Source organism: Xenopus laevis, chromosome 3L, assembly GCF_017654675.1.
Source record: "Xenopus laevis strain J_2021 chromosome 3L, Xenopus_laevis_v10.1, whole genome shotgun sequence".
Lineage (NCBI taxonomy): Eukaryota > Metazoa > Chordata > Amphibia > Anura > Pipidae > Xenopus > Xenopus laevis.
The window spans coordinates 63318604-63333719 of NC_054375.1; the positions used below are offsets into that span (position 1 = coordinate 63318604).

General features: G+C 37.1%; 1 protein-coding gene across 1 annotated transcript in view; it reads left to right on the forward strand.

The window, feature by feature from the left end:
• plxnc1.L (plexin C1 L homeolog) overlaps positions 1–15116 on the forward strand; it is a 59336-nt gene that overhangs the window by 17876 nt on the left and 26344 nt on the right. Inside the window, exons 10-16 of the mRNA XM_018252396.2 lie at positions 1055–1188; positions 4298–4477; positions 5336–5423; positions 10468–10668; positions 11765–11944; positions 12741–12843; positions 13253–13354. Coding sequence (XP_018107885.1) covers positions 1055–1188; positions 4298–4477; positions 5336–5423; positions 10468–10668; positions 11765–11944; positions 12741–12843; positions 13253–13354 — 988 coding nt within the window. The remainder of the gene's footprint in view (positions 1–1054; positions 1189–4297; positions 4478–5335; positions 5424–10467; positions 10669–11764; positions 11945–12740; positions 12844–13252; positions 13355–15116) is intronic.

The following is a 15116-nucleotide window of genomic DNA, read 5'->3' on the forward strand; positions in this document are numbered from 1 at the left end:
CCCTGGGATCGTAGGATTCACTGTGCTCTCAAACATACCAACAAACCATACTTGTTAGGTCACATGAGCCAATTAACAGACAGAGTTGTGTCTTTTGCTTCCACACTTCTTCCTGTTATAGTTAAAGGGGTGGTTCACCTTCAAACAACTAGTTCTTTTCAGATAGATCACCAGAAATAATGACTTTTTCCAATGACTTTCCATTTTCTATATGTCACCATTTTTCTAATATTGAAGTGTCAAGTGTCTTTTTTCACCTTCTGAAGAAGCCCTGGGAGATGGGGTCGCCGACCCTGTAAACCGTTCTAAATGGATATATTTAGTTGATACATTTCTTATGTTTGTCCATGCTGAGCAGAATCTCTGTGTTTAATTAAAGGCAGCTGTTAGAATTGATACAATAGTTGCTAATACTCCAGAGATGCTGCTGAGAAATGTATCAACTAAATGTTGCAAAATTGTAACAGTTCAGAATCTCCACCTGAATTACTGAGCTGCCAGACTCAAACACCAGAGGCAGGAACATTCAACTTTAAACTTAGATTTTAGAAAAACAGTAAAAAATAAATAATGGAAAGTAATTGGAAAAGGTCTTTATTTCTGGGGAACAATCTGAAAACAACTGAACTGAAAAAATTGTTTGGAAGGTGAAAAACCCCTTTAAAGCTGTAGTATTTCTGGTCAGGTGATCTCTGAGGCAGCACACAGACTATCATGAAATGGTGGCTCAAGGCAAGAGATGTAAAGGGGCAATATTTACATAAATATATATTCCAGTTTGTTAAGATACTTTAATATGTCACTTAATATGATGTAAACTATCTGTTGCTTACGTGTTCATTTTGGGGGTATAGTTTTCCTTTAAAGATGAACCACCCTTTTAAGTAACAGATTTAAATCATGTCATCAGTGAACACTGAGAACAAATTTTAACGGTTACAGAAGTGGTGTTTCCAATTCAATTACTGGCTGAAATTATATTTGATCACTTATCATATCGGGGTACCTATATAAATGTTAAATAATTAAAGCTTTTAAATTGTTTTTTTTCTAGGCCAACGTTACTATTAAATCTATAAGCTCAGATAGGATACCGTATGTAGGAAAGAACATATCAATAACTGGTGAAAACTTACGAAGTTTGTCAAGAGTGGTTTTATTCGGAACCAGCAGCTGTCCTCCACAAAAGTAAGTGTACAGTAAATATTTATATATACATTATATAAATGCAGCAGTAAGGTTTAAGCTAAGATTTTGGGACGTTTACATTGGTTAAATAATGGGGTTACTCAGACATATTCTGAAAAATTTTCATTTGAAATTTGAAAGATACAAAGTATCGTTTTCATAAATGGGTTAAGTTGCTAAACACTTTCCTGACTTTCGTCATGCATGTAATTTATCCGAAAATATCTTTGCATAGAAGATGGAATGCACAGAAGTGCAAGTTGAAGAACTTGAAGTGTCTCTGCTTGCTTGCTGGAAAAGGCGTTTGTCCATAATTAACTAATGGGTATTTACATGTATATATTTTTGCAGGGACCTCCTGCTGGCTGACAGGACTTTAATAAATTGTACAATTCTGCCATTTTTAACTGAAAAAAAAAATTATGTACTCAGGATAGTTCTCCCATGCCCAGAGATGATGAAATTGTTCTATACATGTAAAGCAAGTGACCAACAGCTCTCTACTGGAATTTTGGCAAGATGAGAAAAAACTTCCCCTTTTCATTTCATTTAAATTAAGGCTCTTAACATATATATATAACCAGTTTTTTGCACAGGCACCTTCTTTTTAAACGACACTTATCTTACCACAAGAACTTTTAAGACCATGTCCACAATAATGGTGGTAGCACACAAAAAACCCAGACCCACATTTTTAAAATTGATTTCTCTCTGATTATAAAACAATACCTTCTACTTGATCCCAACTAAGATATAATTAATAATAATTGGAGGCAAAACTATTGGGTTTGTTTAATGTTTAAAATATTTTTTAGTAGACCTATGGTATAGAGATCCAAATTACAGAAAATCCCAGGTCCCAAATATTCTATATAACTGGTCCCGTACCTGTACTGGGCAACTGTGCACATGGACAGTAACCCATAGCAACTAGCCACTGATTAGATGTTTTCAGCCAACTGCAGGTAGAACAATGAAAGATTTTGACTGGGTGCCTTGAGTTACTGCCCAGGTGCAAATTTGCCCAGTGTTAATAAATTACCCCCACTCTATTTGCAATCTGTGTATTTTCATTTTGGGAGTGCTCTAGGTATTTTCACGCTCTAAAACCTCCAGAATACATGCAGCTGTTCTGAAACAATTTATGATCAGGTGCAAGGAGTTGCAAGGTAAAATGCAGCTATTCTGGAACAATTTATGTTTAGGTACAGGGAATACATACAGCTTTTCTGGAGCAATTTATGATCAAGTGCAGGGAGTTGCAAGAGAGAGTGCACCTGTTGTGGAACAGTTTATGGTCATGTGCAGATAGTTGCAAGGGAATAAAAGCAGTTTTTCTGGAACAATTTATGATCAGGTGCATGGAGTTGCAAGGTAAAAATGCAGCTGTTAAGGAACAATTTATGTTTAGGTGCAGAGAGTTGCTAGGGAAAACCAAAAGATGTTGATTGCTTTTTGTATACAACATTATATTGATGGACAATAAAGAGAGGGACAGATAGGAGCAGTTCAGGGAAGGTAAAACAAGCAGTAAGTGTTAAAGGAGAAGGAAAGTCTGGTTGCACTTAGGGGTGGCAAATGTTAGGCACCCCCAAGTGATTGAATTGATTTACCTGAAACGCCGGGCATGGAGCCCCTACCGGCAGAAAACTGCACCAGCCAGGGGTTATACCAGTGAGAACTACGCAGAGATCTTCTTGCTTCCTCTTTCTTTGTGCGGCTGTGCATGCACAGTAGAAGAAATAGCCAAACTTAAACTAAAAAGTCAGCTATTTCTTCTACTGCTCATGCGTTTGCCCTGAGAAATTTGATGAAAGAAGACGTCGGAAGAAGATCTCGCTAGAAAAACCCGGGCTGGTGCAGTTTTCTGCTGATAGGAGCACCAGCCCGGGGTTTCAGGTAAGTTAATACAATCACTTGGGGGTGCCTAACATTTGGAATACAGACTGGAGGGAATGGGGTAACACTGACCCAGCACACAGGAAGACATAAGTGGTTTGAGCAGAGAAGACAATGTAGAGACAAAATGAGAGTCAAAATGAGAGTCAGGCTGGAAAGTTTTCAAATTAGAGCTCAAATGTAAGGTGCTGCATGAGGGTTGGTGACGTATGTTAGGTCATGAGCTTCTTATGACATTTCCTGATGTAGTTAGTGTGAACAGAACTGTGTAGATTCCTAGTGCAGTATATCAATCAGCAGCTTTGATTGACAACAAACAGTTTACACAATTTCTTGCTTTCTCAACAGGAAATACCCACCCTAGAGCATATCCTAGATATAGAAAATGCTGTGCAACTGTATTCAGTCAAACTGTACTTCCCCACTGCTGTTTCCTACTTGTTGTGGGTAAAAGCCTTTTTTGGCTCTCAGATGCGTTCATGATTAAAGAATGTTAAACTAATTATATCTTTCTCTGACTGCTTAAATAAAAGGATACAGGTCTATAGCAATGTATATACATGCAATGCCATGTTCCTAATTCAATTTTTTTTTCTTTTTATGAGATAATTTCTGCCACTTAGGTAATGTTGGAGATGCACACTGCCTGCACACCTGCATTGTTGACCAGCATTATTTCAATACACCACCTGCAGTTGCTATACATTAGATTTGCTGCAATTTAAGGTGTATGTATCATGTCACAGAGCAGTGTTTTAGTCCAGTGTTTAGTCAATCTGTGATAAAGAGATATATTTAGCTTGAAATGTAGGTTTGTGATCCACATACTGTATACCCTAAATTGTAATAATGGTATTTTTAAAGTGTAAGTAATATGCAGTAATGAGGAATCAACTGAGATTCTGAAGGTAGCCCCTTTTTGATTAAGCAGTTAGCAAACCAACTTTATTGACTTTTTACTTTATTTAGACATCAGTATAGGTCTGGACTAGGAGTCAAAATAGGCCCTGACATTCCTAAAGGGCCCAATCAGCTCCCCATGAGCCCACTAAATATTAACTGGCATGTTATGGCCAGTCCGGGCTATCAGACAGGGAACAAGATCTGGTCATTAACTCTATATCAGTTAGGATGTTTTCCATCTCCGCTATTTTCATTTGCATTTTATATATGTAAGTCACAGTTTTAATGCTTTATAATTTTCTTTTAGCATTGAAATATCGGAGATTATCAATGACACACATGCTGTCCTGTCACTTCCAAAAGGTCGCAAAGAAGTCAAGAGTATTTGTTTTAATTCTGGGGAAAATATCTGTTCTGGAAGAAAAACTATTAACTATATATCCTTGCCATCTTGCTCTAACATATCACCGAACACAGCATGGCAAAGGTAAAATGTCAGCTCTATATATTTTTATATATATATTTTTATGCAATGCCAGTACTGCGGTTCATCTCCTGCAGCTTTCTCTGCAAATGGTTTCTTTTAAGTGCCCTAATGCCTGCTTACCTGGTTTTCATTCTCACTGTATTCAGGCACCAGAAAGCAGGCACGGAACTAGAGGTAGACAGAAGAGGCACCTGCCTACAGCGCAACGATAGAGAGGCGCTGGGCAGGTATCTAAAGGGTCTTCTACCTACCCCTTGTTCTATTCGCTTACCTCTGTCTTCTGCCCTCACCTCTCCCTCTTTTCTTTATCGTCATCATCATTTATATATATAGTGCCAGCAAATTACAGAGTTATTTATATTAATTTATAATGAACAGGAGTATTACAATAATTTAGCACACGTGGGTTATAGAGTACAAATAGGATTGCACCCTTTTCTTAAAAAAAAAATACCGGCCTTCCTATATTTTTCCCTATTAATAACATTGTGATCAGGCTTAATTTTTACTGGCCAGGCAGGTGGCAACCTTAAGTACAAATAGGATCAGAGGGCCCTGCTATGTTAATAGATGCCCTGTTGACTTGTCTTACTGACTTCAAACTGTCAGCTTAGAGATGGGGGCATCTTAGTCAGCATAACTATCCAAAGGAAATTTATTAAAAAGACAATTGTTATTCTGCTGTGTAAATAAGAGAAGGCCCAAACATTTTGAAAGGAAAACTCTCTCTTTTCAATTAGAGACAATCATGGTTTTTTAATACTGATACCAGAATTTGCCAAAATACAAAACAAATGTTATTCATTTAAAAAAAATTTAAGTTACTGTATTAAATTTTTTGTTTTGTTTCCTGTTCAGGGGTGGTCGCAGTATTACAATTACTGGAAATAATCTTGATTTTGTTAATAGTCTCACTGTATCAAACACATTACATCAATGGAGGCCTGTAAGTATCATGAAATACAAACAAAGTTCATTCAGCGCTTAAATTGTGAAATCTTCAACTGGTGTAAAGAATCTTGATTGCAGCCGCCCTTCACTTGTTCACTCTGCTGGACTCTCCAATACAAAACAAATCTCTGTAGGGAAGCGCAAAAATGGATACTATGGTGCAGTACCTTTAAATTTGTATATTAAAGTGCCAACACACTGTGCTGTGTTAATTACATAAAACTTGTTTAAAAAAGTGCCATGTGCTGTAGACCCTTCAGGTAAGTTAGACCAAGGATGGTAAATCAGCCCACCTCTGGTGAAATTGCCTACTCACCAGATTTTCAAGGTATGTACACATCAAGCAAACTGGTGCTGACTCTAAGGTGTCCTTGAGTATTCACGCAATGTTCACGAAAAGAAGAAATATATGATAGATATATATATATATATATATATATATATATATATATAGTGCAGCCGTATTTATTTATAATTAATGTGCCCCAGCAACAGGTTATACTCACCAGATAACATGAAATTGAAAACGTTGTACAATTAAAACTGCTCCTGATCCTTAACAGTGCCACGCTTCTTCAGAAGGAAAAATACTAATCCCCACCCTCACTCCAACCATAGAAAAATGCAGGTTTAATTTACTTATGGTGAGCTATTTGTGGCAGCATTTGCATATTCAATTATATGGCCAATCATAAACACATATGTAAATAGGGCAAGGGAACTGCTCTCCCCAATGTTGCCAACTATACCTTAAACCATGGACCTACCGATATTGAGACCATTTTACAATAAGGCAAGGGGCCCCATGCCAACTTACAATGCCCCAAGTCCTAAAAACACAAAAGGTATAGAAGGTTAAAATTGAAAAAAGTTAAAAAGCTGCCAAGTCTATGTTTAAACCATGAGGTTGTAAACTATTCAGCTCAAAAATCCAACAGGTCTCTCTTTGCCTCAGCCTAATAAGTCTGTCTTCTCCTTTTTCTATCCTTCCTAGAATAGACATTTTTACTAATTGTTTCTCTGTTTATGTTGTATATTTGATTTTATGACCTTGCAAAAAAATGTACGTGGGTAGAGCCAAAAGAACTGTAGGAAGGAGAATCAGTGAGCACATCCGCAATATCCGGATAGATAAAATTAACCATAGTGTTTCCAGACATTATAAAGAGAGCCACAATAGTGATCCTAAGGGTACAGTGTTTTTAGTTCTTGAACGAATTCCTGTTTTAAAGGAGGAGACAGACTTATTTTCAATTTCATGTTATCTTGTGAGTATAACCTGTTACTGGGGCACATTAATTTTAAATAAATAGGTCTGCACTATCATATATTTCTTCTTTTCATGAACATTGCGTGAATACTCAAGGACACCTTGGAGTCAGCACCAGTTTGCTTGATGTGTACATACCTTGAAAATCTGGTAAGTAGGCAATTTCACCAGAGGTGGGCTGATTTACCATCCTTGGTCTAACTTACCTGAAGGGTCTACAGCACATGGCACTTTTTTAAACAAGTTTTACGTAATTAACACAGCACAGTGTGTTGCACTTGGTACTTTAATATACAAATTTAAGGGTACTGCACCATAGTATCCATTTTTGCGCTTCCCTGCAGAGATTTGTTCTGTAAGTATCATGGTTTAATTGTTTTTTTTTTTTGCAAAATGTGGAGCAGAAGGTTCTAGGTATTACTACAATAATGGTTATAACTGACCCACCTAGCTTTCTCTATATCCACATTAGTGAACACCAACACTGAGCACCAGACCTTATTTTTTTTTAAAAAAAGGGATTATGTCAAGATTTTAATGCTGTCGATTTTATTTCTAAACTACATTATTTACACTGAAAATAATTCACTCCAATATAAAATTTTATTTGTGAACCAAAAAGTATATATTTTTTAAGTTGTAATTTTGGTGTGTAAGAGGTATCTGAGGTCATTTTGCCTGGTCATGTGCATTCAGAAAGAGCCACCACTAAAGGGCAGGGACACACGCGGCAATTCTGGGAGATAACTCGCCTGCCGTCAAATCTCCTCTTCTTCGGGCGACTAATCTCCCTGAACTGCCTCCCCGCCTGCTAGAATGAAAAACACCGGCGGGTTTGCCGAAGTTGCCTGTCGGAGCAGCACTATTAACTGATGCACTTATAAAAAAAACGTTTTCCCATGAAAACATGCAAACTCTAAATTTATTAATACTGACAGGTAAGCATCTCCTTATAAAAGAAATAGAAAAAGCACAAGGTTGGCACCATAGTGTATTCCTAAAACATTTTTAGTTGATTTAAAAGCCAGGTGCATACTTATACATAGAAGTAAAGTAAAACACATATCAAGCATGCCCCTAAGAGAAGCAACAGAGCTGACTGTCTCAAAATCAGACAAGGAGTACCTACCACTGGAAGTAATGTTATTCTGGGTTTAATTAGTTTGATGTTGATCTTTCCAGGCTACAGAGGTTACATCACTTAGAAATACATTGAGGGTATCATGTTCAGGGCCGCCATTAGAAATCACGGGGCCCGTACAACAAAATTTTTGGGGCCCCCTGGGCCCCGCCCACACTGACGACCAAGCTCCACCCCATATGCCGCTCACTCCACATCGCAGTTAAAAGACCACACAGACATCAGTGCTAAAAAAGTAACCCCCCCCCCACACAAGTTATAAAAAGTTATTGCTGGTCAGGGCCCCCTTATAAAAAAAAGTGGCAGGGGCCCCCTTACAAGTTAAAAAAAATTGGGGCCCCAAAAATTTTTTTTACATTTTTTTTAAAAATTAAAAAAAAAAACAAAAAAAAACATTGGTGGCAGGGGCCCCCTTATAAGTTAAAAAAATTGGGGCCCCAAAAAATTTTTTTTAAACAAATGTTTTTTTAAAAAAAAAATTGGTGGCGGGGGCCCCCTTATAAGTTAAAAACAAATTGGGGCCCCCAAAAAAAAAAGTGTCAGGGGCCCCCTTACAAGTTAAAAAAATATTGGGGCCCCAAAAATTTTTTAAAAAAACATTGGTGGCAAGGGGCCCCTTACAAGTTAAAAAAAAATTGGGGCCCCAAAAAAAATGTTTTACAAAAAGATTGGTGGCAGGGGCCTATAGAATATTAAAATAATACGTTGGTGGCCAGGGGATTAAAAAAAAAAAATACACAAACTGGTGTTCAGTAGAATTGAACTCATGGCTTCAGTACTTCAACTTCGCCTCCTTTCGTGACTTCGGGTCTTTGCGCCGTTTCAGGACTTCGGCTTCGGCTGTTTTCGTGACTTCGGGTCTTTTCGGGGCTTCGTGACTTCGGGTCTTTTCAGCGCTTTGTGACTTCGGGTCTTTTTAGCGCTTTGGGACTTCGGCTTTTTCCGTGACTTCGGGTCTTTTCGGCGCATCAGCTTTGGCTTTTCGGCACTTCCGCATTCGGCAACGCAGAGGGAGGACGTACAGCTCGGGCGCTTGTAAGGGGGGCACGGAACTTCAAAAAATGCAGCGCTGCCGGGCCCCCCTTCATGCCCGTGCCCGGTACGCTTGTCCCCCCTGTCCCCCCCTGATGGCGGCCCTGATCATGTTCAGTTGCAACCTATGAACCAAGCATGCCATAAGGCTAACCACTCAAATTCAACATATTAATATAAAGGGGGTGTGCTTTTTAGTGACACTACAGTGAAGTTCAACCTTGTGTAAGTACTTTGATCCTGAAGCCCTGATTAAGTTGGGACCTTCTGCATTATTTACTTTGCTCACAAAGAACCTATAAGCCAAGCAGAGTTGACTCTTCCTTTATCATTATTCTTTATTTATATAGAGCCAGCATATCACTGAGCATTTTAAGAGAATTTCAAACATTAACATCAGTCCATGTGCCAGTTCAGAAGCCAATTATTTACCAATATGTTTTTGCATTGTGCAGAGAAAACTGGAGAATCCAGAGGAAAACCAACACATATAACAGATGCCCAGTGTCCTAGTCAAACCAAGGATTTTCCAGCAGATGCTTCATATATATATATATATATATATATATATATATATATATATATATATTTAACTTCACGAGGGGGGGACCGCTCCAAGTTCACACTCCCTATTCGCTGCTCCAATCGGGTGCTCAGTCCGCAGCATCCCCACTGCTAGAATTCACTTAGACATCAAAAAAGAAGGACGGCACTCCGGTACATGGAATATGCTTTTTATTCCAGGTTCATACAAGGATCCAACGCCCTACGCGTTTCGGGAATCACTCCCTTAGTCATAGGCCTATGACTAAGGGAGTGATTCCCGAAACGCGTAGGGCGTTGGATCCTTGTATGAACCTGGAATAAAAAGCATATTCCATGTACCGGAGTGCCGTCCTTCTTTTTTGATGTCTAAGTATATATATATATATATCTATATATATATATATATATCTATATATATATATATATATCTATATATATATATATATATATATATATATATATATATATATATATATATATACAAATCTCAGACAGAGTAGCATTGCCAATGCTAATGATTTTGAATACCGTATATACTCGAGTATAAGCCGAGTTTTTCAGCCCCCAAAATATGCTGAAAAACTCTACCTCGTCTTATACTCGGGTCAAGAGCAAAAACGGTCGCCAGCGCCCAAGAATAGTCGCCGGCATCCAAAAACGAGACGCCGGCACCTCCAATGGGAGCAGAAACCCTCAATTTTTTGATTGAAACTTACCAGAAGCTGCTGCATTTCTCACCCTCGGCTTATACTCGAGACAATAAGCTTTCCCAGTTTTTGGAGGTAAAATTAGGTACCTCGGTTTATACTCGGGACGGCTTATACTCGAGTATATATGGTATTTAATCCCTGTCTCCTGAGCTAGTAACTGGCACCGGTTCAAAATATCCAGCTTTAAAAGTCATTAAGTACAAATGTTCAGTTTTTTCCAATTCTCCGGTGAACTCCTTGATTAAAATTATTACAGTTGCATGGATTTATCGGAAACACTTATTGGAAAGAAAAATTACCCTTGTAATCTCTAAACAATTATTATTTTTTTTCTTTCAAGATCCCCTTACGTCCAGGAAACATATCACAATGCAGTTTCCTTGCTCCACCTTTTGCTGCACCAACGCAGTGGCTGAATATCAGCATGAAAGTGGAAGATACATTTATATCATGTGGAAGTCTGAAATATCTTGAAAATCCCAGTTTCACAAGTTTTGCTGTTCTTAATGATGTTGACACTGAAATAGAATTACGAATAAAGGTAATGACTGTGCTTCAACTATTAACATTGTTTGCCAGCTATATAATCCTCACTAAAAGAAAAGCTATGGTACTATGTAGCTATTGTGTACTATCATGTACTATGTAGCTGTGAAAACTTTGACAGTAGCTACTTAGATATTTTTTGTTTATTCTGACATACAAAAATACATCCAGCAGTCAGTAACTATTTTCAATGCAAAATGATTCATGCAAAAATAGTGACAACTGTTGCCGACTGCATCTACACATGTAAATTACGCGTACAGTAAATTGGTACTACCTAAAGACTACTGTGCATAGATAGATTTTGCAGGTGGACGAGTCCAGGGAAACACCCAGTAAACATCTAAAACCCATAATTAATTAATACAAAAGTAAATATTGAACCAATTAAGTTAGTAATTCATAAGCTACCCAATAATTTCAGCCAGTACATAATTATAAACAGAGTCATAAACGTCAGGCGAATTAGTTACAGGCTATTTATTTTCCATCCATCATGCCTCTAGCTGGTAAGTGAGTGGTTCACATTGCAGTGCATAGGGTTGGGGTGTTAGAGGCATTCCCATGGAGAAACACATTGCACATCTGGTCTGTACAATGCATAGCACAAAATTAGGGCACACTCGGTTATGAATGTATTACTTATTTAATAAACATATACAGTATAATTGTGCTTAATGACATTTAGTTCTATGTCATATACAAAATCATCCCTCTCTTGCTGAGTTTGTGTTCTCAAGCTGAATTCACCCAGTCACAGGTAAAAAAAATATAAGGTGTTGAAGTCCAAAAACAAAATAATCAGTAGCCAGTATAAATTTAATAATATTAACATGTTCCAAAATGAAAATGATGTCATAAGTTCACTTGTATGAAAACATCACAATGTTGGTAGGGCACATGTACAAGTGGCATGTGGAATGCACACTCCCTAACTAGGGTTGCCACCTTTTCAGGAAAAAAATACTGACCTTACTATGTATTTATCTTTTTTTCCTATTAATAACATTGTGATCAACCATCATTTTTACCGAACCGGCCAGGCGGAACCTATCCCTAACTGATAACTCTCCTCTCTATTCCTTTAACAGAAAACAAAGGATGATCTAGCTATTCAGAGACAAGAGATGCAAATCCAGATTTATTATTTAAAAATGATCTATGACTGCATTTTGGATAATATTACCCAAAACCTAGAAGGAAGTACTGTATTTTGTAAAGCAAAGAAATATTCTGCAGTTAAAATTGATGTGTCAAAAATGAAAGTAAATGTGAGTATTTTTGTATATCTTGGATTCCTGTTTTTTTATGAGGAACATGTTTATTCTATATCAGTGATGAAGATGTAACTTTTCTACTTCTTTCTTTCCAATTTCACTTTTCTATTTAGGTAGCTTTTGCTTGTCTGACTAATATATGCATTAAGTACAATTATCTTAATTTATCTAGGGAAAATAAGTTATTGGGACAAATAATACACAGTTCCCACAATACCATGCATGTTCTCTGATCAACAATAAAATGATGCAGTGGTTACAAATCAGCAAAACAGTTTTAATTAACTATTGGCTGTCCATTGAGAAAGTGAGCTTACTGAGGTATCTGCGGTATCTTGAGTTATGGTGGCTAACAGTCTTAGCTTTTTGCAGAACTGAGCAAATAAGGAATGTTTAATTGTTACAAATAAATGGCTGCATGTGCAAGGTATTAGCATGTAACCCTGATAGAGAATGACAATTATAATGCAAAAAATAGGCATGCGCAATATTTGCAAAACGCAGGGGCGTAACTACAGAGGAAGCAGAAACTGCATTTGCAGGGGGTCCAGGATTGTAGGAGACCCAGTAAAGCTATTATCAATGAGCAATTTCAAAATGTTTTAGTAGAATAGGTCAATTTACCAATGCTTTGGGGCCCTAAATTAAATTTGCTGTGGGGCCCAGTGACATCTAGTTACGCCACTGGCAGAATGTGGTGTCTTTTAACTTTTTAACTGCTTTTAAGTAGTTTCAGATTTTCAATCTCTTGGTCTTGAAATGAAATAATCCAAGTAATTTTTCCTTAAAGGTGACTTTGGGGCATTTTACAACAATTCTGGAAACCCCAGGTTTTTCTCGCATGTACATTCTCCTGCTACTTCTTCTTATACCTATTTTGGTTGTAATCATTGGTAAGTGTCTACTCATATGTTATGAAAATGTAACATGTAGTATAACATGAAATAGCTTCCCAAGAATGCGCTATTGAACATTTATATACCTTTTGTGTATTTTGAAAAACCAGGTCCATATAATGCTTTTACTTTACTGTTTTGTTACTATTTTTTTCCCAATGCAAACATATTTGTTGTACACACTCTTCACCATGCCATGCCAAGGAAGTGGTTGGCTCACTCATAAGAAAGGATAACACAGTGATACCAATGGGAAACAATCAGCAGCAGCCCCCTACTGTATCCCTATGATTCAATAGCCCCTGCATTATGAACTCTTTCGTTTTTGTTTTTGCAATGCACACAGTTTTGCCATTTTATTTATTTGCACATAAAGATTAATGCTAATCATTTGTGACAAATATAGCTGCGTGTTTGGTGAACAAACGTAAGTCCAAAGAAATGAGCAACAAACTGAGTGAGCAGCTTGAACAATTGGAATGTGATGTTATAGAAGAAATACGTAATGGTAAGTATCCTGCAGTTGAAGAGGTGCTTGTCAGAAAAAAAGAACCCAAATGTTGCATTAACTAGAGAGCAAACATCTGTAATGCAAAGAGCTAGAGTAGACTATTTAAGTCCCTTGCGGGCATTAAAATCAAAGAAGCAACTTTCTGGGCTGTTAAGGTAAAAGACAATTAATTGTAGTGTTACTATACTACATTTTTGCATAACTGAGTATGTTATTAAAAAAAACTTTTTTTTGTTTTCATTTTAATTATGTGTTGTACTGTTCTTTAAACATGTGGAATATCAAATAATCATCCCACAACCTGTGACAAGTTAAACAAGACAACTCCATAGTGTGCTAAAAACAGTGAGACATATGAGATTTCAGACTAGATAAAGCAATCAGCTGTCACACAATAACATGCATACGCACGTATCACAACCGCAGAAATTGCAGTACTGAAGATATGGAGAATGTGGCACACACTGGGGTAAATTTATCAAAGAGTGAAATTCTGCAGCTCTCCATTCATTTCTATGGGATTTTGAAAGGCGTATTTATCAATGGGTGAAAGTGAAATTTCACCCTTTTATAAATACGCCTTTAAAAACCCCATAGAAATGAATGGGAAGTGGCGGAATTTCACTATTAACTTGACTCTTTGATAAATATACCCCACTATGTCATATATCAACACATTAAATAACTGTGTCCCAGTTGTTGTGTTCTTAACTTGAATGCCACTTGAATGCCATGCCAGTCATAATGCATGCCCCAGTTTGATCTAACAGGAAAACCATAGTCTCACAAACATTTGGCATAATAAAAATGGTAAACAGCAGTGGTGTTTGAATCCTACAACAATGCACATATAAATTAATTCCCCAATAGGCCTAAATTATGCATATTGTTATAGCTCTTCAGTTTTAAAGGTATAGGGTTGCCAGATCAATCCTTCAATATTCTGTTTAATTTTCATTAATAAATTAACAGCAAATTCAGCCAAACCTCACACAAATACAGACAGCAGTCACACTGGAGTTTGTGGTTGGTCAGCTGTTTTGACAGCTAGTCTGATTCAGTTCACAAAGATTTGCTTAATTCGCCATATTTTTCTGCAGCCTCACATCCTTTTATATTTTCTGCAGATTACTTACATGCAGCCCTCAGCTTATTTTTAAGACGTTACCCAAGTTCAATTAGTGAACATTAGTTTCTGTTGAATTGAACAGTTGATAATATTTACTATTATAATAGATGTTCTCCATCAGAACCTAGTTAACAAGTGATTTTAACATCTTTACATGCAATTGGATGTGATATAATTGCAATATCACTGAAAGCTAGGGATGCACGGAATCTAGATTCAGTATGGGAATTGGGAAGCTGAAGGTAATATAACTTTGTTTTGAAATCTGTGTGTATTTTTGTCAAATCTACTGTGAGGATTTGGTTGCATCCCTCAGGCAGTCAACTAATCAGTGATTGCAGTTTCAATAGTTTGGAGTTTTAAGGCAAGGTCAAATATGGCATTTTTACATTGCATTTTTTTAAAATCATATGATCATAAATATGCACAAAATGAAGCCCTATTGAAAATAATGGAATACGCACTATCGCAATTCTGACAGGGCACTTGCAAGCCAACATCTGCCATGCAACACCAGTTATTTTTGGCAGAAATTCAAATACCCCAAGGAAATGCCATATTATTGAACTATATGGGATCCCCAGGTTTGGAAATACACCACTAAAATATGCAGCATATTTTCAATATTGC